We start from the raw sequence: 24338 nt of genomic DNA, 5'->3' as shown, positions 1-24338 counted from the left end.
GGGCTCTTGCAATTCCTGCTGGAGGTTCAAATAAAAATCCTTCCTTATTTATTGTCCATCGTGTCCTTTTTTTTAATCAAACTGGAGTCTTTTTAAATCACTAGACTGTTGATAGGTTAATGGAACTTCAATGTTTTGGTTCATCCGTCATGATTGAGTCATTTTTCTCCAGGATTTCCTGTTAGAAAAAATAGAACTTCTTCTATCTGTTAGGAATTTAATTCATACTTGTTTCAAAACAAGAGGATGCGTAGCTCTTCAACATTACATGTAAGAAAAAGATGGAGTGTTGGCTGGAAAACCTTTTGTTATAGTGGATAGGGAAGAGGGGGCATGTCCCTTGCTCGAGTTTGTGGCACTGTGGCTTCCGGGACCTCGTCTGCAGCAATAAATTCATGCTTAAGTGTGGTATTGGGTTAAATCCTAGGCATGGGATATATTCTAGATTTGATTGCTTCCCTAAATTTCCCCCGACATTGTACTTGAATCCCTAAATGCCAAAATGTTTTAGTGTTTTTATGCTTATCTGTTGGTCCTTTCAGACGTTTTTGTTAATGGTCTTTTTCATGCTTTCACCCAGCCACCCAGCCTTCTCTGTGACACATGTATTAAGATCTTTATCTCTTCTGGTTGTCTATGGTGAAAATTGATCACCAACTAATAAAGCAACATGCTACTGGAGAGAACTTTTATTTTCGAGATACCTTTAAGTTTCATATCCTTGTCTATCTCACAAACTAAAATCAACATTAACATTGCAAGGAACATAGCTACCAGTGCTAACATTGCAAGGAACGTAGCTACCAGTGCGTATTTGCTGTATTTTTTGCCTATTATCTCTGTTTCTTGAAGATATTGATAATTGAGTATGAGAGTAACCATATCTTAGTGTAACTGTTTGAATTCTTTGGTTGGTTGATATTGTTGATTAATTTTCCTCCTAAAAAAATATCTGACTTTAACTTTCCCCTTCTTCTCTAAATGTTCACAGTATACATGCTCCAAGAACAGGAGGCACATGCTGCAGAGGTACTCTAGTCAGCATTTGGTCAACATCTTAACTGTCACCATGCCTCTTTTCTTCCTTTCTTGTCATTCTGTTAAAGGATAAATGTTCAGTCTATATTCTTTTTTCAGCTGGAGCGAACTTTTATTGCCATCAAGCCTGATGGAGTGCAGCGAGGGCTGGTAAGATAGCATCTGATTTTTTGTTCCTAAAAAACACTGTTCCTTGGCAACTTTCTACAGATGCATTGATGCAAACTACTTTAACTGTACTTTATTATCTTACCTTTCATTCAGACGGTAGCATTTGCTTTCTATCATTTTTTTATGGGTAGCAAGTGCCTTTTTGTGTATAGGAATTCTGACATGCATTTTTATTCCAGATTTCAGAAATCATATCCCGTTTCGAGCGTAAAGGGTTTAAGCTTGTGGCAATTAAGATAGTGGTTCCTTCTAAGGACTTTGCTCAGAAGCATTATCATGATCTGAAGACAAGACCCTTCTTTGATGGTCTTTGTGACTTCCTTAGCTCTGGTCCAGTTGTTGCCATGGTATAAAAATTGAAAACCAGAACTGTCACCTAAACGTTTGACATCTACTATTGACTTAGATGAACTCATCCAACTCATGCAGGTCTGGGAAGGAGAAGGGGTGATCAAATATGGTCGGAAACTCATTGGAGCCACAGATCCTCAGAAATCAGAGCCTGGAACCATCAGAGGTGATCTAGCCGTTGTTGTTGGAAGGTAACAAATTGAATTTAGTCCAGATATCTGGTTTGCTGGATCTTATAATATGTTTACTTTGTTGTACATGATTGTTTTTCTTAGAATACTATTTTTTTTTTCATGTAGAAATATCATTCACGGAAGCGATGGCCCCGAGACTGCCAAGGAGGAGGTTAACTTGTGGTTCAAACCAGAGGAATTGGTTAATTACACCAGCAATTCAGAGAAGTGGATCTATGGGGTCAACTGATGGATATTTTTTGTTTTAGTATCATCTCCAGGGATTTAGGTCCCTCGTAAAGCGTGGGATAGCATAACTGTTGGAATAAAATCATTCCTTGTTGAGGTGAGTGACTATATTTCTTCGCTACCAACAACTAGCAATGTGAATTTTGAGCAATAATTTTCCACCTCGTCTTGTCATGGATTCCAATCTTGGAACTTCTTTCTGCCTCCATGTTTACTGGTAGTAGTTAATTCATTAAGATATACTCTTAGGGTTGCCAAAATGAGTGCTCGTATGGTTCTTTTGTTCATGAACTTGCAACCCGGGAACAATTTGTCGAGCAAATCTTCTCAACACTTTCGATTTCGTGTAGGATTATAGGATACCAGCCATCCTCTTTGGACTTCCTATTTTATACTGTAATCCGTAACGGGTTTATTTGGATTTATTTCTTTTCAAATATTTTTTGATATTAATATATCAATAATTTTTTTATTTTTTAAAAATTATTTTAAACATCATTAAAATAATTTAAAAACACTAAAAATATATTAATTTAAAAATAAAAAAAATAAATTTTAATTTTTTTTTAAATAAAACACAAAAACAAACAAATTTAAATTACTGTCAAAGAGACTTGGTGGCCCGCCGACTTATGGTTTTGTACTCGTCAAAACCACGGTGACGAAGAATTCTCAGCGTCTAGACTCTAGTGTCCGACAAATTTAGGGGTGTTCAAGACCCAGTTCGGTTCGGTTTGGGCCAAAAAATCCAACCGAGCCAGGATTTTTAATTTCTGAAAGATTTGGCCCGTACCGAACCGAACTGGCTCGGTTCGATCTGGGTCAAATCTTTCAAAAATTAAAAAACCCAAAATCGTCTCCACTGTCAACATCAGCAGCCCCACCAGAATCAACCACCGGCCAGACCAGGCTGTTACAGCATCTATTCTCCTGTCACCGTCTCTTACCACCACAGCCCACGTTATCGTTGATCGTTATCAACACCAGCAACTCCCTCACCCTCTCTCCTCCGTACTCGAATCAGTCACTCTCGGCCACAACTCCATACCCATAGGAGGAGACATCACAACAGCCGGCCAACATCCCCTCCACCATAGATGCCACCAGAAGACCTCACCATGGCCAGCCATTGGATTTTCTCAGCCAAAAAGCTTGTACCAGCCCCCCAAATCACTACCAAAAGCCAACCTACAAATCTAATTAAAAAAACGTAGATCTGAAAGTTAGATCAAGATCTGGAAGAAAAAAAAGTTAATATTAAGCTTTCTAGAAAGAGGTCAGAGCTTCTATCTCTAGAAAGCCAGATTTTTAAGTTTTCTTTATCAAGCTTGTTTTTTAATTTTTGAGTTTGGTTTCTTGATGTTTTATAATACGAAGTCTTTTGGACTGCCATCAAATTTTGCCAGTAAGAGATCAGAGATCAGAGATTGGGGAGAACAAGAGAGAGGGCAAGGGAAAGTGCAGCGGGGTGGGGTGTGGCTGCAAGTGAATTAGGTTAAGAGAAAAGTTTTTATTTATACCTGTTGGTTCAATTTTGAATGAACCGGTTCACTCGGTTTCAGCTTTCTGGAACCGAACCGAATGATTTTTCTTGTTTTTAAATTGGTTTTTCTAGGTTTTTATCTGGGTTCAGTTTTTTCTATTTTTTATCCTTCAACTTTCCTGATTGGTCAATTTTTTTATCCCCTTATCCATGCTTCTGCATATTATAAAATCAAGTGTCTATACTGCCATGATCTTTCAACCAAAGTGCCTTTATTTATCTTCCCTATTTTAGTGTATAAATTGATAGTACCGTGCTTCAAAGTTTTTATAAACAAAAATATAAAAAAAATATTTAAATATTACTAACATATTTTATAAATTTATAGGTGGAATTTTGATTACAAACTAAAAATATAATATATATGGAGTAATGTTTTTCGTTGCCAAAATTTTGATAATATCTTCAATTATTTAGACCAGTCTGAAATATCATATCAAATATATTATTCAAATTAAAAAAATATATAAACATATAAATTAATAAAAATACTTATTTAATTATGATTAAAAGGGTATTATTCATATACTTTTTCTAGAATATATTACTTCATCCAATTCTAATACAGTTTGAAAATAAATATGTTTTAATTCAATCTCTAAATTCTAAATCCAAATTTAATATAATAACTCAAATATGTTCTTAATTAATTTAAAAAATCAATAAACTTATTTTTTTTATAATATTTTCGATAAATCAATTTAAAAAAAAACTAAAATTGAATTAAAAAAATAGGTTTGCAAAGATTACGAGTCTACCTTGAATTAAAAAACTCATGTCCTAAGCTTGGGAATTTTTTATTTTTTTCCTTAGGAGTGGACAATATGTCATTTCTTTTTTAATGAAGTGGGTGACTAGTTATCTGTAGTGGTGTTTGTGTGTGTGTCTATATATATATATATATATATATACTGGTCCCTCAATAAGGATAACATATGTTTATTTATCAAGCATCCGATGACAATTTACTAATGAAGGTACTTTATTAAAAACAAAATATAGAAATCTAAATACTTACATGGAAAAAAATAGATACACTCGACCGAGAAAAGTAAAATATAGATGCATTTGATTAGAAAATTTATGTTACTGAATGCAAAATTTTGTAGTGCCTCCTTGAAATAATGGATATAGAATGTAAATAATTCTGATTTGTGCAAATGTCTCGTACTGGCATCGTTATTTACATATCATAGATGGCTAATATACAAGTAACGAGAGAACAAAAGATTTGAAAGTAAAAAAATAAAATAGATGAGCTTTAAATTTTCTATTGGTTTCATTTGTCATTTCATCAAAATCTTTATAATTTTCAATTTTAATATTCAAATCAAGTTTATAATTTTTATTTTTTAATAACAATAACAACAATAATAACAGTATTAATAAACAATAATAAAAAATAGTAATAGTAATAGTAGTAATAATAATAATAATAATAATTAAATTAAATTAAAAATAATAATAAAAGTAATATTAGAGATGGTGGTATTAGTGACAATGACACTACTAATACCATCAGGAGTGGTAATAATAATAATAGTGATGATATTAATATTTTTAATAATAATATTTATGACAGTAATAATTATGGTGATAATAATAATAATAGTAATTGTTATGTTAATATTGATGATAATAATAATTGTAGTAGTAATGATAATAAAAAAATAACAATAATAATAGTGATCATGATAATGATACTTACAATAACACTAATGTCGATAATAATTGTAACAGCTTGATCCAATTGTCATATATTGTTCATTTTAGACCTTATTCACCTTGCAATTTTGTTCCTGGTGACGCAAATTTACTTTTGAATTTAACGTTTCAAAACACGGACAACAAGTCAATGACTAGCACTATTTATAAAGCCCTAGTTCTTGACACTTATTTCTAACGTGGGATATCACAATAACAATAATTTTAATAACAATAATAACAACAACAATAGTTTGTTATAATGATAATAGTTATAGTGATGACAATAATAATAATGATAATAATAACAATGGTTACAGTGTTAGAAATAATGGTATAGTTAGTAATAATAATAGAATTAATGAGGATGGTGTTGATAACGATAGCAATGATAATAATATCAATAATAATATTAGTAATTGTGACAATTACAAGTCAATAACAACAACAATAACAATAATATAAAGAATAAAAAAAAAGAATAATGATTATAATAAAATTACTAACACCAACAGTGGATGATAATAATAACAGTAACAATAATAGTAATGATGATGACAGCTGTAATTGTTGTTAAAATAGTAATAATACTAATATTATTATTATAATTGCCAATGCTAGTAACAACAACAAACACTAATAATATTAGCAAAAATAATGATAATAATGATTGAAATAGTAATATTTTTGATAACGATAACGATATTAATTATTAATACTAATATTAAAAGTTATTTTAATTTTATTATTTATTATTTAATTTATTTAGAATTAAATTTTATAGTTTTTATAAATTAAATACTTTGAATATAATGACACGAGTCATAAGTTTAAAAAATTAATATAATTTTTAAAGGTTTTATAATTTATTTTATTTTTTATCAAATTATTCTTGTCATATAATATAAATAGTAGATATAACAGAATTTTCAGAATTTTCTGTATTAACTTAGCTTTAATTAATATTATTACATATTTACCGGTTTTTATTTTTTATGTACTTTATTTCAACGTATAAACACTATTTTTTATATAAAAAAATGGTTCAGTCTCATAGCAAAACACGTACACCAAGGCTAGCACCACTACTATACTCCAACACATCCCAATCTACTTTTCTACTTCCTTAACTGGCCTCGGTTAAACCTGGATGACAACCAACCAAATACGGCCACATAAAGCCTCTTGGGTTCCATCCCGATGGTGCCACACACCTGATCTTTAAAGAACCCCACCTGAGGTGACGTGATAATTACGCCCTTGCTTCCATGCAAAAATATCCTCCTTTACAGCCCCACATGTTTTCAAATTTTACTATCTTTCCTGTCTTTTATCTCCTCCTCCTCTCGCAAAAAAATTAAAATAAAATCCCCAATCTCTTTCCTCTCCCTTTACAAAACCCTAACCCTAATCATCCGTCGATTTCCGCTTTTCCATCAACAACCCCGTCTAAGATTTCTTCTGCTAATCTGGTAACCTTCTCGCCTTGATTTTATACAGCAACTGGTCGTTTTTGTATCTTTCTGCTCACATCTTCATTTTACTTGTATAGTTTTTGTCAATGAATGGTCAAACTCTATGTGGTTGCTGATTTTGTGTTAATTATGTGCAAAGAACTCTCAGTCTCCTTTGCCAAGGAGTTGCTTATTTTTTGTTTTTGCTTTTATATGGAGTTTTTTGGTGCATGAATTGAAAAACACGATCTTGACAAGCTACAGGCACGAGTTTGATGATTAGTAACCTTATGAAGACCTGTTTGGATTGGTTTTTTGGTTTCTAGGGTTTTCGAGCTTTTAGAAAACCAAACCATAACGCTTTGCGTTTCGAGTTGTGAAGAGTTATATGATATGCTTTAGCTACTGTCTAATTTACCAAAAATCAACTCGGTCTGCTCAAGTTGATGACTGTTATTTGGGTAATTAAAATATGTGTTTCAAGGTAATTGCAACTGTGGGGAAATTGAATGGTATGTGTAGATGGTCTGTACCTTTCTCTTTCGGTAACTGCATATTAAGACTGGAAACGGTGCCTCTGTAAGCTCAAAGTTTGAGTTTACTTTCTGGTTTTCTCCTTTGTTGGGACACTTGTCTTTTTATTTATTTAACTTTGGTTTCTCAATTTATAGACCTGTCTTTGCTTTGTGCTGTTAGACATTTATTTGTTTTTAACCTTTCAAAATCTTTAAATAGGCGTGTTTACTTTCTTACACAGTTGACTAATTTTGTTTCTCCATACAGATGGCTACTAAACCACTTTCTCGTGAAGAAATTGCTAATACAGAAAAGAAATTGGACATGCCATTAGGTATCCCAATCTGCTGCTCCAAGTTTTGATTTGAATATTTCCTTTCTCCTCCTGAATTCATTATTCATGGATATTGTTCTGTTTTGTGTTATTTTCTAGATGACATCATCAAAATGTCTAAAAATACAACTAAACCTAAGAAGCAGCAAAGGGCTCCGGTGGGGAACTTTTCTTTTGTCGGAACACTTTTTGCCTCTGTTTTTTAATATTTTTAGATGTTATTGATGACATGTCTTTTAATCTGGACAGATTAAAAATCAGAAAACATTTAACCCTGCCCACGAAAAAGCTTTAAAGGTGCGGCGTTATATGGACATGGGGCCCTTGGTCCGGCAGGTATGAATTTGCAGCTGCTAACACACATTAACTTTTAATACATTTTTTTTTATCGACCCATAATTTAGTTATTCACTACTTGATTAAAATCTGGTTACTCAGGGTGCCTTGGCTCAAAGAAGGTCAAATTTCCATGGAAACCAATTTCCTTTAACATCCGAGGCTGCAAGGAAGGCTGCAGTGACTCCCTTTCACAATAGAAGTTTTGGTCGCAATTTCATAGCCAATTCAAACAATGCAAGGTATAATGCTATGCAATTTTGTGTTGCTCCCTTATATAAGAAGCAATGGTTTTGACCAGCTGGGATGATGCTGGTGGCGACAGGAATTGTCCATCTTATTTTATTTTACTGTGGACTTATTACAGGTAAATCTGATGAACTCTGCCACATGGCGTTCCATGTAATAGTTTCCTCACATATTGTTGTGGAATTACTGTATATGAGTGGTTGGGTTACAAGTGGCCCATTTGGAGTGATGCAAATTATTGTTGGCTTCCATTCACATCACCCAGAATTGAATAGCTGTAGTTTGGATATGGATTGCCTGTTGATATGGATACTTGTCATTTGCGTAGACTGTGAAAAGTGGTTTGCATGTGACCATAGAGATTTTATTTGGAGATGGGTGAACAAACACAACAAAAACAGATGTATTTGGAGATGGATTAGGAAACACGATAAAAAAATGGATGCATTTTAAAACAGCATACAGGCTTAAATAAGACAAAAGATGTCTGATCAGTTGAAGTGATGTTGAACGAGCAATTTTGTAAAGAATTCATCCTTTACATGACTTGCTAGTAGTTTTCTGTGCATTATTTTTTTAGTGGACAGTTCTCTTCCTGTCTTGCAGCAGTTTCAAGTGGTAGTTCTTACCTTATGGGTATATATCCATCATTTGGAGGGTTCAAATTATGTTATCATATGTGGTCATTGGCTTCTTCTTGCTGCTGGCCTCTGCTCCCTTTCCTTGTGCATCCAGGTTGATTGTTCAACTGATGCAATTTTCTGTTGCTTATCTCTCATTCCCAATCTTTATTCTCATTATTTTATACTCTTCTCTGAAAATTGGGGGATACCAAGTGAAGCTGCCTATCCTTTGCTGATAGAAGTTAGTGTCAAAGAGATTTGAACTCTGGAGTTTTCTTTCCTCTTAGTAAATTTTGATTGATTCTTCGTTGTTCTCTCTTCCTTTGATCACTCATTTGTGTCATCCCTGACTGGGTTTTGATCCAATTCGTGATGGCTGAGATGGAAGTTAACAGTGCCTTATTGGTTATGAAATATGGGTTGTTTTTGGTCGCAAGAATAAGAGTTTTGTGTTTAAGAAATTTCATGCTCCAAATGATAAAGAGGGAAGAAGGTTGAGTGAATTACTAGAATATGCCTTTTTGGGAAGTTTGTGTACTCTTTTAAGAATATGGCTGGAGAATCATTAGTCTCTTTACCAGCAAAAGCATGTATGTGGCTTTGTGGTTGATGGATGGTGTTCTCGAACCTGGGTTGGAGTCTCCTGCTTCTTGGACAACATGAGAATTGGTTCTCACAGTTCTTCAGATCTGCTGCCTCCATTGAGGTCCTATCCTCTGTTATTGCAAATTGCAAAGACTTTGAGTTCTGACAAGCTTCCATTTCTTTAAAGTTTTCTTGAATATTAAAGGAAAAACTGCTGAGAAGGGTCTTCACTTTTTTTATTCAAGCGACTGTTGTCTGCAAAAACGGGTTTGTTGTAATTATTAGTTCAATATAATTTGAACACTTACGGCAAGAATCTCAGGTCTCAACCTCAACCAAGTGGAATTTTATCTCATGTAGTTTTTTGTACGATTTGATTGGTTGTGGTGCTAGCAGTTCAGAGCAGAGAGTATTATATTGGGTTCAGGTGCTTGAAACATCACCCTACTCGAGTTATTTTTTCTTGTTTCTGGATGCAGGGCTGCAGGTTTTACAGTCAAGAAGAGGGCTGCAAATGGAGGCTTTGCTAGAAAGGTCTATATTTTTTTTCTCTTTTAGCAGTGGGATTTCTTCAATTAAAGATTCTATCTGTCATTGGAAAATGTATTTTTTTTTTTAAATGCTTTTGCTTTCCATATTTGTGAAATTATTAGATTTGTCTGCATCCTAGATATGTCTGACAAGTTTTTTTGGCAAGACACGATTAAACCATGGACCAGATTTTAGGGTTGTGGTGCACCATTGGTGATTTGCTAGGGTGTGCAGCAACGACAGTAACAGAGAGCTGCTTCTTTGTTGTGAATACATCCATATCATACTGACTTTTGTTGTCATTGTGCAGTCACCCCCACGCCAGAACCAACAACAGCATCAGGGGGATGTGGGTGCCAAGCAGAGGCCTCAAACATTGGATTTATTGTTTGCTAACATGAAGGAGCAGAGGATGAAAGTCTTGTCACGGCAAAACAATGCTATAAAATACAATGGTGGTGGCAGGCGGCCAAGGGTGCCCTGGGCAAGAGGCTGATTCTGATGCGAGCTCTTGCAAGGGGTTGATCAGACGGGGTGTTTGTGACTCTGAAGCAGAGTCTTCTATGATCATGTCTTCTCAGCCTCCCTACTGACCCTGTTCATTGGAGTGGCCAAGGGTGCCTCAGTTGCAGAACCTAGGCCTCCCTAGAAATTTTCATTTTTGCTTGTCATGTTGAACCATATCCAGCTTGGTATTTTCCCAGTGGCATTTTATCAGTTACAGGATGTTAATGCAATTCATGGCTTCTTAGGAATTTACAGTTGATTGTTTTTCCGCCATTGTGTGCTTGAAGCTCCCCTTAAATTGTGGCTGTTGAACGCATTTTTTTGACATTCACTGGTGAATAGCAGATACCAAGTTTGAAGATGGATCGGTTTAGGTGGTTTGTAGAGAATGACTTATGTTTTCTTTCTTACCTGTCCAGCTCAGCCAATTGCAACTACAAAATTCCTTTTGATCAGCGGTAATGTCTAGTTGGTGCGCAATGTTTTAGTGATTTGTTGACGTCGATTGACATTTAATGTCTAGTTGGCCCTGCATTTTGGTCCAGTGGCAAGTATTTACTGTCCAAAGCATGGTGCTATTCTTGATATCTATTAATGCTAATCAGAAGCTATAAAGCAGAATCAGAACGTGGCAGCAAGTAATGCATTTGTAGTGAGCCTGTCACTTCGGATGATTTTGGGCATTTTCTCTCAGCAGAACGATGCTCTGTGGCAGCAGGGGGGCTGGTTTTTTCTACCCCCCTGCTTTTAAGCAAAATGTCAAGGGAGAACTAAAAGCCCTCCAACAGTGACTCGGCAGGCGCAGAGATCCTACGCGGCCCTCGAAAGCAGAGAAAAGCAGTGTTTGGACATATACAATATTAAATAACATAGCGTGCCAAAGCCAGAATGTATGGGGTTGTAGCTCATATGGTAGAGCGCTACTAAAAGCCCTCAAACAGTGACTCGGCAGCCGCAGAGATCCTACGCGGCCCTTTAAAGCGGAGAAAAGTAGTGTTTGGATAATTAAAATGTTAACTAATATAGCGTGCAGGGGTTGTAGCTCATATGGTAGAGCGCTCGCTTCGCATGCGAGAGGCACGGGGTTCGATTCCCCGCAGCTCCAGCAGAATTGTTTTGCAAAATGAATATTCTTTTTTCTTTTATCCAATAGTAATCAACCACGCCCGACAACCTCTCGTTTCTCATCTCGTCATCCGAAACAAACAGAAAAAGGAATTAAAACAGTAACAGCAAACTCCGCCCGCCATTATCAAAACCACCTCCCCTCCCTTTTCAATTTCCTTCATCTTAACAATATATATAAAAAATGACACTAAACTTAGGCTTTTGCTCCTCCTCCTCCTACCTCTCCCGCTTCTCACTCTCCCCTCCTCTCCTCTCCAAACTCTCTCTAAAACCAAACTACACTACCACAGCTACTCTCCTCTCCCTCTTATTTTCTTTCCATAAAACCGCACCATTTTTTTCCACTTCAAGAACACCATCCTTAAAACCACTCGCTTCTTCACTAAGCCAATCCGCTGAAGACGACGACAATAACAACTCTTTTTTATCACTAAATGAAGACTCCTTCTCCAGAGTCTCCGCTGCTAAAGACGCCAATGAAGCCCTGCAAATAATCGCTGAAATCACTAATAAAAGTAACGGTTTAGTTAATGTAACTGATTGTTGTGGTATTATAACTGCCGCCATTGATCGCGGCAATACTGATTTGGCTCTCTCTGTTTTTTACGCTATGCGTTCCAGCTTCGATCAAGGTAGTCGGTCAGTTAGTTAGTTATTAATCAGTATTATTCAATTCGAATTTGTTCTTTTTAAATAAATAAAAAATATATATATTGCAGACATTACTGAGATAGAAAGATGGAAATGGTCGCGGCCGGATGTTAGTGTTTACACGTCCTTAGTTCAAGGTCTTGCTGCGGCATTGAAGGTTTCTGATGCTCTTAAGATGATTGATTATATTTGCCGCGTTGGTGTGTCGCCTAGCGAGGAAGAGGTAAATGGTGATTTGTAGTTAATTAATAGTGATTAATGAAAAAAGGGAGTCTAGTAATAATAACGTAATGGATTGTGGTTTTGGTAGGTGTCATTTGGTAAGGTTGTGAGATGTCCAACTTGTATGATAGCTGTTGCTGTTGCACAACCTCAACATGGCATTCAGGTATTTGGATACAAGGGCTTTCAATATAATGTCTAGCCTGGATGTCTGGCAGCCCTGCAATTCTGGATATTATTGCTCTCGGCACTGTAGTTTAATTGTTTGATATGTTGTAGTGATGATATAATGCTTTTTCTGCAGATTGCATCTTGTGCTAAGTGCCGGTACCAATACGAGCTTGTTTCTGGGGATATCACTAGTATTGACTCAGAAGCAATCAGGTTGGTTTACTTCCATCTGTATTGTTGCAATCAAGCTACATGCTGTCTGTTCTGCTTGTAAAGTTTAAAATATTTAGTCAAGAGCACATCTACGGTGTTTTTATTTGACAAGGTATAGTTTGAACTGATAAATTCATTTTTTACAATAAGTAGTATGGTGTTGATCCTGGGATATTCACTTTTTCTAAGGAAATACTCCTGCCGAACGCAGCATGGATCTTCCTGCTTGGGAAAGGGGGCTAAGATTTTTGCAACTAATGAAGCGAAGTATTCCTGCAGCTGTTCACTCCATTGTGGTATGTCTTTCTTGGATTTGAATGCCAACTGGTTCTTGGTACTTTATTCAGGTTTTAAGCCTTTCTTTGGAAACTCATCATTATTTGATATCGAGCTACCTTCTAAGTTCTAATGCAAAACTAATATTCTGACCAGCCATTTCAGAAGTGGTCTGAAACATATAAATTGTTGTGGTGTTTGTAACTTTTATGGCCATCACTGTTCATGTTCCTTAGGTTTAGAGAGTTCTGCTGTTGCACGACGAGATTGTTATGGTAGTTCAAAATGGTAAAATCGGTTTCTTTAGTACCAGGAAGTTATTTCACAAGTTGATCCACTTGCCTCATACTAGATAGGATTCGTAGTTTGTAAACACCATTAATGCCAAAATTTGCCTTTTGTGCGCTAAAAAAATCATCTTCAATGGCACCCTTCATGTAATCTTCTTCTTCTATCTGGGTGTCCTGCTACATTCTGGAGACCTGAAATTTGATCTTTATGCTTCTTTTCTCTCTGTCACTGTTAATGTTTTCACCTCATATTAACAAAGAATCCCTCGCAATTAGATGCCCTTATTCCCTTTAAACATCTCATAATAATTTCTATGCATTTCTACTTTTCAGGTACAGACCCCTTCTGGTTCGGCAAGGACACACAGATTTGCTACTGAAACAGTTGACCTTCCAGCACAAAAAAATGAAAGGGTGACCATTGCTTCAGCAGTTCCATCAAATGTTTACAGAAATGTGGGCCCCTTTAAATTTAGTCCAAATGCTCCCAATGTCTACCCTGGAGAACCAATGTGCCTGACAAACCATGAAAATGGTCGGGAGTCACTGTTGTTAAGAGCCCCTGTAAAAGATGGAAAGCTATCCTTGCTTAACCCTTCTGTTCTTGTTCCGCTTCTTGCTGTCTTGGTTGCTGGAGATGCTGCATCTGGTATTATTGATCCCAGCTTGCCCCAATTCCTTGCAGTTGCAGCTATTTCTTCTCTTGGTGTTGGAGCTACTCTAAATACACTTGTTTTCCCTAGATTGAACCAGGTGAGCCTGACTCTCCTGTTTGCTTGGATATTTCTCTGTTAACTAGTTTCTGCTTTTGAGATTTCAAGTACTTGTTTAAGACATCCATCTAACTCTTAATCTATTAATGTCATCAAAGTTCCAGCATTTAGCTACTAGACTCCTTTTTTTTTTCCTGTTTATGTCCACGCTTCATTTGTATCAGAGGACTAATTCTCTGGTTCCTTTGCCTTCGATGCTTTATTTAGACTGTCACAGTTGTAAGGCTGCTAGTTGAAATTCAATGAGGCTAAATTTGTTCAACTGATTTGGATGTTATTCAACCTGTTAAAGATTCTTCTGAAGAGAACACATAATGAATAATCATCTCTTTGATGGTGTCAGCTTCCTCAAAAGTCAGTGGATGCAACTGCAATCAAGCAGAAGCTGCTGTCTCAGTATGACTTACTTCAGTCTCGCATTAAGGAACTAAAAGAAGCTGCTGAAAAAGAGGTATTCACATGCGTGCTGTGACTGGTACTATCACAACTTCTGCTACTATTTCTTGATATGTCAGTAACATCTCAACTCAGGTTCAGATGGTCTGTTGGAACCTCAATTGCAACAGATTTGTTCAAAAGATTTGGAAGAAATGACTGTAAGATGTCCATATGTTGCATGCATAGGTTTGGATGTTGGCTCGGATGTGTCAGCTGGAGAACAAGATTTTTGCTGTAGGAGAACCTTCTTATCGGTGAACCGTCTTGACATTCTAGCAGTCTAGTTCATCATGCTTGCTGAATTTATTCTAATCCACACGTAGTCCCTTTGTAGCTCACTTATTTCATTCTTTCAGTGCCCGTAGAACTAGGGTGAAAAGGGTCCGAGAAGGACTGGAAAATTCACTCGAAGGACGGATCGAACTCATTGATAGCTATGCAAGAGTATGTTTTTGGCAATATATGAGAAAAGAAAAAAAGAAAAAAAAGGGTTAAATTTCCCCTTAAATCATTACCATCAACAAATGCACATATATTGTTTTAATTTCTGCTCCAAATTGGGATTGGTCACTATATGGTTACTCTTCACTCTCAGATTTCTTCGATAATTGAAATTGAGGTTGAAATGGACTCTGATGTTCTTGCTGCGGAAGCATTGAGCAATGTGGTGCGCGCTATTTTAGTTGCTTCATAGCCTTGATCTCTCAATGCTTAAACGAAGTTGCTGAACTTAGTAATTTTTGTTTACAGGAAAGCATAGCTGAACAGATACAGCAAATCATGGAGCTGGAAAATCTTGAAGAGGCATGTTTGTTTTAGTCTTTACCATATTTGACAGAGAATTGATTAGATTGAGATTCTCAAAGTCAAACTCTGGAATTATTACCGCGAAGAAGAAACTAAAACTTAAAAATATATCTGAAATGAGTGCACATACTGTACTTGATCATGAACTCTTGAACTTCACCATACTGAATGCTTGAAACAAATAGATAAATAGAAAGTGAAGTGAAGTATCTAAACGATCCAAATATCCACTTGTCACAAAGTTTGCTTTACGTTTCCATTTATTCTTTCTGTCTTACCTTTTCCTTTCCTTTCCTTTTTTAAATTTTGAAAGAAAAATCTGGTTTGATGCAGAGATGGAGACTACAAGCTGAAGCAAATGATGAGGCTGAAAGACTACTTAGTTCCCAACCTGTAACTACTGAGTGGATTTAATCATGGTTCTGGTTAGAATTCAGCCACCAACCTCCAGTTTGCATAGTGTTGCCTTGATATACCTTATGCCTCTACTTAAGAAGATCTGCTCGATTGAATCATCTAAAACGCGGGCAGGAAATACGCTTGTGTGAATGCGCTAACTCATGATCAGAACTACCATTGCACATCAGCAATTAAATCTTGGCATGTGTTTAAATGGAGGATCAGAAGCCAGCTGCTTGGTTGTGCCACAGCCGAAAACTGTTCTGGAACCCATGGAGTAATTAACCTACTTAAGCTACAAAGGTATTTTTATTTTTATGTGTTGTTAGCATATGGCAATGGAAATCGTAAAATTGATCACCTCACTTGTGAGTTTTGTAACACAAATGTCCGTACAAATATAGGGACATGCTCTGTTTTCCCGCTTGTTACTGTAGATAAATTCTGATCATTTCTGCAGAAAGAAGTTGGAACTATCTCATGTTTCCTTTTGTGGAGCCTGGATTATTTGGTAATGGTCAATAATAAAAGGAATGCTAAGTTGTCTCCACCTGATATCCTGTAGTCGTCCTGTGAGTGGATTTCTTATTTTTCCGACTGTGTTTGTTTTTAGTCAAAAGTCGGTTGAAGATAAAATAGGTGGCAGGTATATTTCATGGTTGAATCAACATGGTGACTGCAACCGGTTACCTAATTTAGCAGCAAACACAGTATATGCCAAGTCAATCGGTTAGATCTTCTTTTCTTTTTGTCACTTTCTTTTTATTATTGTTTTCTTGTTTCTCTGGGTTTAGGCGTGGCGGTGATTTGAAAGAAGACTAATGCACGTGGCATGGCTTAATTCGCATGCATCATTATTTCTATTTCTTCTTCTTTCTTCTTCTTCTTCTTCTTGTAAGAAAAGAAGAAAATGGAAGGGAGAGGGTGGCAGGGGCTGAAAGGCTGACAGGGACTTACCCAATCGTAGTTTTGGAACAAACAGGGCTCTGGCTTTTACTTTCGAGGGTTGCAAAACCCGCCAAGACTAAAGGATAGCATCTCCAGCTATTTTTGCATGTAAAGCATGGGAATTTTTTACAAGATAAAAAGCAAGATGACACGAGCGGAACCTTGTTGAAGGCCAGAAGGGGCGATTGCCTTTTTGCCTTTTTGCTTTTGTGTAAAGTCAGGGCGGTGAAGCAACACGCAACCCAGTTGAATTCATGAAATTGTCAATTATGTCTAAAAGGGACGCGAGTGGCTTGAATATTGCGACACCCCTTTCAAAAATTATGTTTTAAAAAGCTAAACTGGATCTCTAAGTATCTTTTTAGGCCTATAATGATGCCGATGAAAAGGTAAAATCAAATCAATAGAATATCACAATCTCATCAGCTACCTTATAATTCTTCGTTGCCTTAAAGGGACATGTATTTGAGCTCCGGAGGTTTCTCGGAATGATCTAGTGATCCTAATATCGCCAAAAAAAAAAATCTATAAAAAAAGAAAAGAAGGGGGGCACGCTTTGCAGTTTCGTGTTCTAGGCTCCCACTTACGGATAGAGAGTAGCCATATCCAAAAGAGAAAAAAATAAAATTAAAAGGATAGGGAGATAAGAATAATGTGGAAAGTGTCTTGATTTTTTATTTTTTTTCCATATAATTTATCATAATAATAATTCCTCGCGAAATTAATATTTTAAAAATACCCACAAAACTGTTTTTGCTCTCATCCGCAGGGACAGTATCCTCATTGCCAGAGGATGAGAGAGGAAGAAATAGCTTCACATCAAAGCGATAGTTCCGTCTTAGCATGGGTCTCCACGGCGCCATGCATCCTCTGCCTTGTCATTTGTCAAGCTGCGTTCCACTGCTTTACAAGATTAGCTGACCAAGGACCTCGCTCATCATTCAATATGCCCGCTTCTCCTATCAAGGCAGAACTGATTGTTTTATGAGCATATAATTAAAGCACTCAGAAAAGTTGCAGAGGCAATAAGACGACAGTTAGAAAAGATGGTTTATATTATACGAAAACTAAAATACTTAAACATTTTCCTGCTGTTTTGTAGCTTGTGTCTTTGTGTATTTGATTATGGGTTTTTTTAAATATATTGAAATAATATATTTTTTATTTATGTCTTTGTGTATTTGATAGTGGGTTTTTTTAAAGTGTATTTTTTTTAATATATTAAAATAATATATTTTTTAAATTTATTTTTAACATCCATACATTACAATTAAAATGATCTTAAATTATTAAAAATCAACATCCATACATTGCAATTAAAATGATCTTAAATTATTAAAAATAATTTGTTTGAAGCAAAAAAAATGAAAAATTTTCAAAAGTTTTTTTAAATACAAATACAAACAAGATCTTTCTCGTGCATAAGCGATTTTAATCTAAAAGTTTTTGTAATAAATATATATTAAAAAGATTTTAACTCAACTTTATGTCTTCTCGTATTTTAATTAATTGGATAAATCCGAGTAGTAACAACTAGTGCTCTGTTTTTCTGTTTCATTCCCCTCGTTCAAGCTCTGTCCCGTGACTGATTCTGGGCTCGAAAAGTAGCTGCAACTTTTCCAGCTAGCATCCATCTTGATTGGAACGGAAAAATAAAATAAAGGAGCGAACCATTGCAAACATACATATATTCTTTGCAGACAAAGGCAATGGTGGCGAATATACATAAAGCCCAAATAACCCTCCCAGGCTTAGCTTTTTTTATATAAAAAAAATATATTGTATATTGAGAAATTTATTGTTAAAATTAATATTCTTAAAATAACCATTTAGCTTTTGTTTTAAAGACCTTTGAGTGAATTTTATCACTTAAATATTTGAATTTAATTTATTTATCAATTCAATTTAAATTAAACACTATAATTAAATTTAATTATAATAGAGAATTGATTCTAAATAGCTTATTAATTAAGGTCTTAGGGTATTGAATAATAATCTCTTACATTATACTCGTGTAGACCTGTCGTGAGAAGAAAAATTTATAATATATCAGTTTTAAATATACCGGAGGCTTGACTTAGAGTAATAAAAGTACCTCTAGAGAAACTCATTAATACCATTAAAATCTAAGTAGAAAGGATCCAAGCTAATAAAAATAAAAATAAAATAAATAAAAAGCCTGATATCCTTGCGAGCCAGCCACCAATAGGATTCATACACCCCCCCGGAAAATGAACATGAAATTATTTCTTATTAAAAAAATAAAAAAATACGGGTAGCACTAAAAGAAATACAGAACAAGTAGAAGGGTGTTATCGTAAATCCACAAAAATACAACGGATTCTCTGAAACTCTCAAAAAGAACTTCAATACATTCTGCAAGCGAAGATCCTGTAACAGACAAAACTCCCACCTTTATTTATTTATTTTAATTTTAATTTTCTTTGGTGGCGTTATTTTCACTTTCCCTTTTCACTTCCTTCCTTAAAGAACACGCTCTTCAATTCAGTTTTCCCGTGATTACTTCCTCCCTGTATTATATAAGCAGGCGAATCCTCCCCCTCACTCAGAATCCTTCCTGCCCCGCTCCCTCTCGTCTTTTTTACTACCGCTGTTATTATGGCCTATAATATTCTGGTTACCGGCGGTGCTGGTTACATAGGAAGCCACACGGTGCTGCAACTTTTATTAGGCGGCTACAACACTGTGGTTGTTGATAACCTCGACAACGCCTCTGATATTGCTCTTGAAAGAGTTAAAGAACTCGCCGGTGATTTCGGAAAAAACCTCGTCTTTCACCAGGTTGGTTACTGTGATCTACTGCTCTTATTTTTATTTCTTTTAATTCCTTTTTGCTAATGAATTGTTGTTATGGTTTGTTTGGTTAATTAACTAATTGCGCGCTTAATTAGGATTGTCTGTGGTATTTTTTGAGTTAATTAGGTTTTGTTAGATTTGATGATTTTGTGGGAAATAAGATAACAGAAATGCAGACTGTGGGCCAGTGGGCCCACTTATACTTTCATGTACGAACCCGTAACAACAGGGTGCCATGATTTTTTTTTAATGCTATGATTGGTGAATTATGATGCTGGTTTTTTGAATTTTTATGCTTGAATTTGCAGGTTGATCTCCGGGACAAGCCTGCTCTGGAAAATGTTTTCGCCGAGACAAAGTATGATTACCATTTTGATTTCGAATTTTTTTTTTGTTGATTTAATTGTTTTTTCCTGTGTTTGTTATTGGAATTATACTGAAATGATAATATAGGGCTAGTGAATTGCTAAACAGTGCATGACAGACTAATAAGTGTCACTGAATATTTTGATTAATATGTGTTGTTAGATTAGACTTCACTCTTTTTTTATTTTTTATTTTTAAATTATTAGCAGTTAACGCTGTTATTATAGTTACTCTTGATGTTATTTAAAAAAAAATATTAGCAGCTAACGCTGTTATTATAGTTACTCTTGATGTGTTTATAATTTTTGTCCTTTCAATTTGGTTGACTGTTTATGTGCTGAAGGTTTGATGCTGTCATTCACTTTGCTGGGCTGAAAGCAGTTGGTGAGAGTGTGCAGAAACCATTGCTTTATTTCAACAATAATCTCATTGGAACAATTACTCTGCTAGAAGTTATGGCTGCTCATGGATGCAAGCAGGTAATTTTCTCGAGGTTGCTTTGCGGTTATCTGTGATACCTTATATATTAGTGAAAGCATGCTTGAATAATCTTTGGTTTTATTTGCTATGTTTTCAGTTGGTGTTTTCATCTTCAGCTACTGTTTATGGTTGGCCGAAGGAGGTTCCATGTACAGAAGAGTTCCCTTTATCTGCTGCAAACCCATATGGAAGAACCAAGGTTTGCTTCTAATTTTCATTAAATGCATCCAGGCTGTTGATCTCTTAGACTCTTACTGAAGTTTGTTGCCTTGTGGTCTTCAAGATTTCAGCATAGAAAATATTTATTAGGACATGGTTTTCATCTGACTAGTTTGATCTTTCAGCTTTTCATTGAAGAGATCTGCCACGATATCTACCGTTCAGATTCTGAATGGAAGATCATATTACTCAGATACTTTAATCCAGTTGGTGCACATCCGAGTGGCTATATTGGTGAGGACCCTCGTGGAATTCCAAACAATCTCATGCCCTATGTGCAGCAAGTTGCTGTTGGCAGGAGGCCTCATCTAACAGTTTTTGGAACTGATTATTCAACAAAGGATGGTACCGGGGTATGTTTTCATTGTCAGCATTCTACCTTTGTTACATTTTTCACATATGTGCATGGCTGTTTTTGTGTTTGAACCACAAATGGGTTTGATAACAGTATTTCTATGATTCTCTAGTTGAAAGCGTGCATTCTTTTTTTAAGTTATATGGTCAATTTATACCATCACGATATAAATATCTCAACTTGCCAGGCACAGTTGATGCTAAGAAACCTTCAAAGCGTGTGTCAATAATCAGGTTAAGGAGCGCAAAAAAGTATTTGAAAATGGGATGATGTTTCTTTAGTGAAATACGCATACACTGTTGTGTTCATCTGAATGCTTTGTGTAACTAGGAACTTGGTATAAGAGCTGATTTTTTTTCTGGTAGTCAGGCTTCCTCACAATAATATGGGTTTTGTTATCTGTATTTTCCACTTTGCTTGATGGACCTAGAGTTGTTGGTTTGTGGAATCTCCCTTCTGTGGTTTAAGACTATCAAAGGGTGTTTATGAAATTGATCTCTGTTTTGGTACTAGGCTTAGGAATCCATCTGTTGCTAACTCTTTTACTTTTACTCATTCCTATTGATGGCTTTTATATCTTTCAGGTACGTGATTACATTCATGTTGTCGATTTAGCAGATGGGCACATTGCTGCATTGCGTAAGCTTTCTGAAGCTAATATAGGTATGAACTTATGCGCAATTCCTTTATGGCAACCCAATTTTTTTCTTCTATATAATTTGCAGGTTCACAATTTGGGAACTCTTAATAGCTGACAAGTCAAGCTGATTATTTTTATTACTTTTGGTATATGTCATGAAAATCTGACAAAATTGGACCCGGTTGATGCCTCTCACAGGTTGTGAAGTGTACAACTTGGGAACAGGGAAAGGTACATCAGTTCTGGAGATGGTCGCAGCATTTGAAAAGGCATCTGGAAAGGTACTGGATTTTTTTTTAATGTTGTTATACCTTCTTATACTTTTCACTACTGGGAATTGTAACCCTGCCATAGACTTGTCGATTCTGTTGTTGCATTGAGATATTTCTTGAATACAATATGCTTCTTATTTAGTGATCATGTAATGTGGTTTTTGGTTTCCCTTGATGAAACCATTCACCTATAGTTTGTGGGTGCCTGGAATGTGTATCTGTTTAGAGCTTTGTCAAAATCACAAGAGACTGATGTTTCCATGTCAGACTACATAGATAAATATAGAAGGATAACATGAATCAATTTTGACCGGAGCCTAAGACAATTTGTGTCATCGCTAAAGCTCCTGTTTTTAATGAATCCTGTTGCGGATCCTTGTGTCAAATTAATCATCATTAGGTTATGAATTTTCTCTCTCTCTCTGGATAGGTGAACTGGAAATAGATTAATCCATGTTTTGCCAAAAAAATATATCTGTACTTATTTTTCCTGAGAGTCCCATCTTCTTGTGCCAGAAAATTCCTCTTGTAATGGCTGATCGGCGACCTGGTGATGCTGAAACTGTGTATGCAGCAACAGAGAAGGCAGAACGTGAATTGAGTTGGAAGTAAGTGTGAAGAACCAAACAATTATCTATCTCAATGCAGTTAGTAGTTTAAATAAATTAATTGATGAGACGAAATTCTGAAAATCAAGTATTAGCACTATATCTGGATAATAAAAGCTGGTTGGGGCTTTGGCACTGTTATCTTATGTAGATTTTGTAAAATTTCCTTTATTTTCCTCATTAAATTTTGTAATTTTCTTGTAGGGCAAACTATGGCGTTGATGAGATGTGTAGGGATCAATGGAACTGGGCCAGCAAGAACCCTTATGGTTATGGATCTCCTGACTGCACAAACTGAAAGTTCATATATCCGTTGTCTCTATTATAGACTCTAATTATTGTCTCGTGTTCTGTAAAGGCATCCTCCAGAGCATTAGGTTATCTAAGTTTTAACGCTAGAGTTTTTAGCTGATAAACATGCTGAAATTACCATCCTAGAATAAGCTGCCCTGGCTTTCTTCTGTTTAAAGGTTCAATTTATTGTCCCTATTGCGGAACACTTTTACCCGTATGGCATTTTACTTTAGCAAAATCTTTAAGATGGAGTGTCAATATTCACTGGTTCTAACGAAGAAGTCTTCCACTTATCCGCTGTCTCTTGTTCTCAGTTTCCTAGTCAATTTAGCACGTGGGTTGATGATTCTTTGATCTTCTTTTCCGTGACAGTAGATTTGCTTAAAATTACTCTAGGTGGTTGGTTCAGCACAAGAAACCATCGAATATAGAACTTCTGTTCATGAAAATAAATAAATGCACTGCAGGCCCAGGAGCGGTGACTTCTGTTGTGGATTCATAATTTCTAGTTTTTATGTTGATATCGGGAGTAGAAGCTGCGAAGGCAAGGGTGACTATGGCCTTGCTTTTCTTGTTCTGCAACTAGGATTTTCTTCCTAGATAATACGAGTTTATGGTTAAATGAACCGTACAGAAGAAGGGCGTGCTTGTGTTTGGTGATGCTGTGAGGGGTGGCGCTTCTGCAAAAATGTGTAGATGTGTTTGGACTAAAAACATCAAAATCAGATGCTCTTTTATATATATATATATATATATATATACACATATTACATGATTTTCACTGATTTTAACAGCCTTGATTTATATAATTTCAGTCCATGTATACTCGACACATTAAATTAAATTAAAAAATTTAAAAACCTAGTTTTTCCAAGGAAATTACTGTTCATCAAGGCACTATTCTTAATTCTTACTTTATTTTCATGACAAAACGGCTACTTAGCATGATTTTTTTAATAACATAACTTGTTTTTAACAAATTGTGTAGCTTAAATTGATGATTTTTTTTTTCATAATAAAATTACTAATTTAATTATATAATAAAATAATATAATGCCTAGTACTCAAGTTTTTCTTTTTCTTTTTTTTAGAATAATATAATTACTTTAATGTCTGTGACAAGGCCAATATGACTCTCTCAGAAGGTTTTTTTTGTCATTTTACATTGATTTTATTGTAAATTCTAAGGTTAGTTAAGAGCATTGTTGTACTTAATATTAATTAGATATAATTAAAAAAAATATGCACGTATCAGTATATGGATAACCCTCAAACTATTCAGGTAATGCATGTAAGGTTGTTTCCCTGCATGTGGAGCCCCTATACCTTATAGGATGATGTTCGAAAGGTTTCAGCACTCCCAGCATAATAGGACGATGCATGCCCCTAACATGCATTGAGTTTGGTGCTGACAATTTTTTTTCTCTCTCCACACCTTGAATTCTGCTTTATCCCCTCCAAAAAAATTAGACCAACCCTTGCAATTTATTTCCTTTTACACATTTTGTCCCTATCCTTTTGATTATTTTTTTAATTTTGAATAAGCCATAAAATTACAAATATTTTTCAATTTCATTCATTTTTATTTTTTCAATTTGATTCTTATT

General features: G+C 35.4%; 4 protein-coding genes and 1 non-coding gene across 11 annotated transcripts in view; all 5 read left to right on the top strand.

The window, feature by feature from the left end:
* Positions 1-2186, top strand: part of LOC105127328 (nucleoside diphosphate kinase 4, chloroplastic) — a 2976-nt gene extending 790 nt beyond the window's left edge. The window contains exons 1-6 of one of the 2 annotated variants that reach the window (XM_011028585.1): positions 7-24; positions 992-1029; positions 1138-1188; positions 1389-1556; positions 1639-1751; positions 1860-2186. In XM_011028585.1, coding sequence (XP_011026887.1) covers positions 997-1029; positions 1138-1188; positions 1389-1556; positions 1639-1751; positions 1860-1983 — 489 coding nt within the window. In that variant the 5' untranslated portion in view covers positions 7-24; positions 992-996 and the 3' untranslated portion in view covers positions 1984-2186. Of the gene's footprint in view, positions 1-6; positions 25-987; positions 1030-1137; positions 1189-1388; positions 1557-1638; positions 1752-1859 lie in introns of those variants that run through there. The other variant, XM_011028584.1, reaches the window with a different exon arrangement.
* A 4352-nt stretch (positions 2187-6538) lies between these two features.
* On the top strand, positions 6539-10637 carry LOC105127327 (uncharacterized). Its single transcript, XM_011028583.1, has 7 exons — positions 6539-6701; positions 7467-7533; positions 7633-7691; positions 7783-7869; positions 7972-8111; positions 9806-9860; positions 10168-10637. Exons 2-7 carry the CDS (start codon positions 7467-7469, stop codon positions 10351-10353), a joined length of 594 nt encoding a protein of 197 aa, XP_011026885.1. The 5' UTR covers positions 6539-6701; the 3' UTR covers positions 10354-10637.
* Positions 10638-11396: 759 nt separating this feature from the next.
* TRNAA-CGC (transfer RNA alanine (anticodon CGC)) lies at positions 11397-11469 on the top strand. The gene has a single exon. It is a non-coding gene; the product is annotated as a tRNA-Ala (tRNA).
* An 86-nt stretch (positions 11470-11555) lies between these two features.
* LOC105127326 (uncharacterized) lies at positions 11556-16287 on the top strand. Of its 6 annotated transcripts, XM_011028576.1 has the most exons (12): positions 11560-12124; positions 12212-12366; positions 12454-12531; positions 12670-12749; positions 12961-13045; positions 13649-14068; positions 14432-14539; positions 14713-14780; positions 14883-14970; positions 15122-15193; positions 15277-15330; positions 15667-16287. In XM_011028576.1, exons 1-12 carry the CDS (start codon positions 11674-11676, stop codon positions 15745-15747), a joined length of 1740 nt encoding a protein of 579 aa, XP_011026878.1. In that variant the 5' UTR covers positions 11560-11673; the 3' UTR covers positions 15748-16287. The 6 variants fall into 6 exon arrangements, with proteins under 6 accessions (XP_011026880.1, XP_011026881.1, XP_011026882.1 ...); XM_011028582.1 differs by lacking the exon at positions 11560-12124 and having other exon boundaries at positions 12346-12366; positions 12939-13045; XM_011028579.1 differs by lacking the exons at positions 15122-15193; positions 15277-15330; positions 15667-16287 and having other exon boundaries at positions 11557-12124; positions 14655-14780; positions 14883-14922.
* A 2751-nt stretch (positions 16288-19038) lies between these two features.
* LOC105127325 (UDP-glucose 4-epimerase GEPI48) lies at positions 19039-23024 on the top strand. The gene is made up of 9 exons (XM_011028575.1): positions 19039-19482; positions 19806-19855; positions 20207-20342; positions 20441-20542; positions 20688-20915; positions 21502-21580; positions 21756-21838; positions 22346-22437; positions 22642-23024. Exons 1-9 carry the CDS (start codon positions 19300-19302, stop codon positions 22733-22735), a joined length of 1047 nt encoding a protein of 348 aa, XP_011026877.1. The 5' UTR covers positions 19039-19299; the 3' UTR covers positions 22736-23024.
* The last annotated feature ends 1314 nt before the right edge of the window (positions 23025-24338 follow it).

This window comes from Populus euphratica, unplaced genomic scaffold (assembly GCF_000495115.2).
Source record: "Populus euphratica unplaced genomic scaffold, PopEup_1.0 scaffold7.1, whole genome shotgun sequence".
NCBI classification, from domain to species: Eukaryota; Viridiplantae; Streptophyta; class Magnoliopsida; order Malpighiales; family Salicaceae; genus Populus; species Populus euphratica.
Note: the sequence above shows the minus strand (reverse complement) of the source record. Positions and strands in the feature narration are given on the sequence as shown.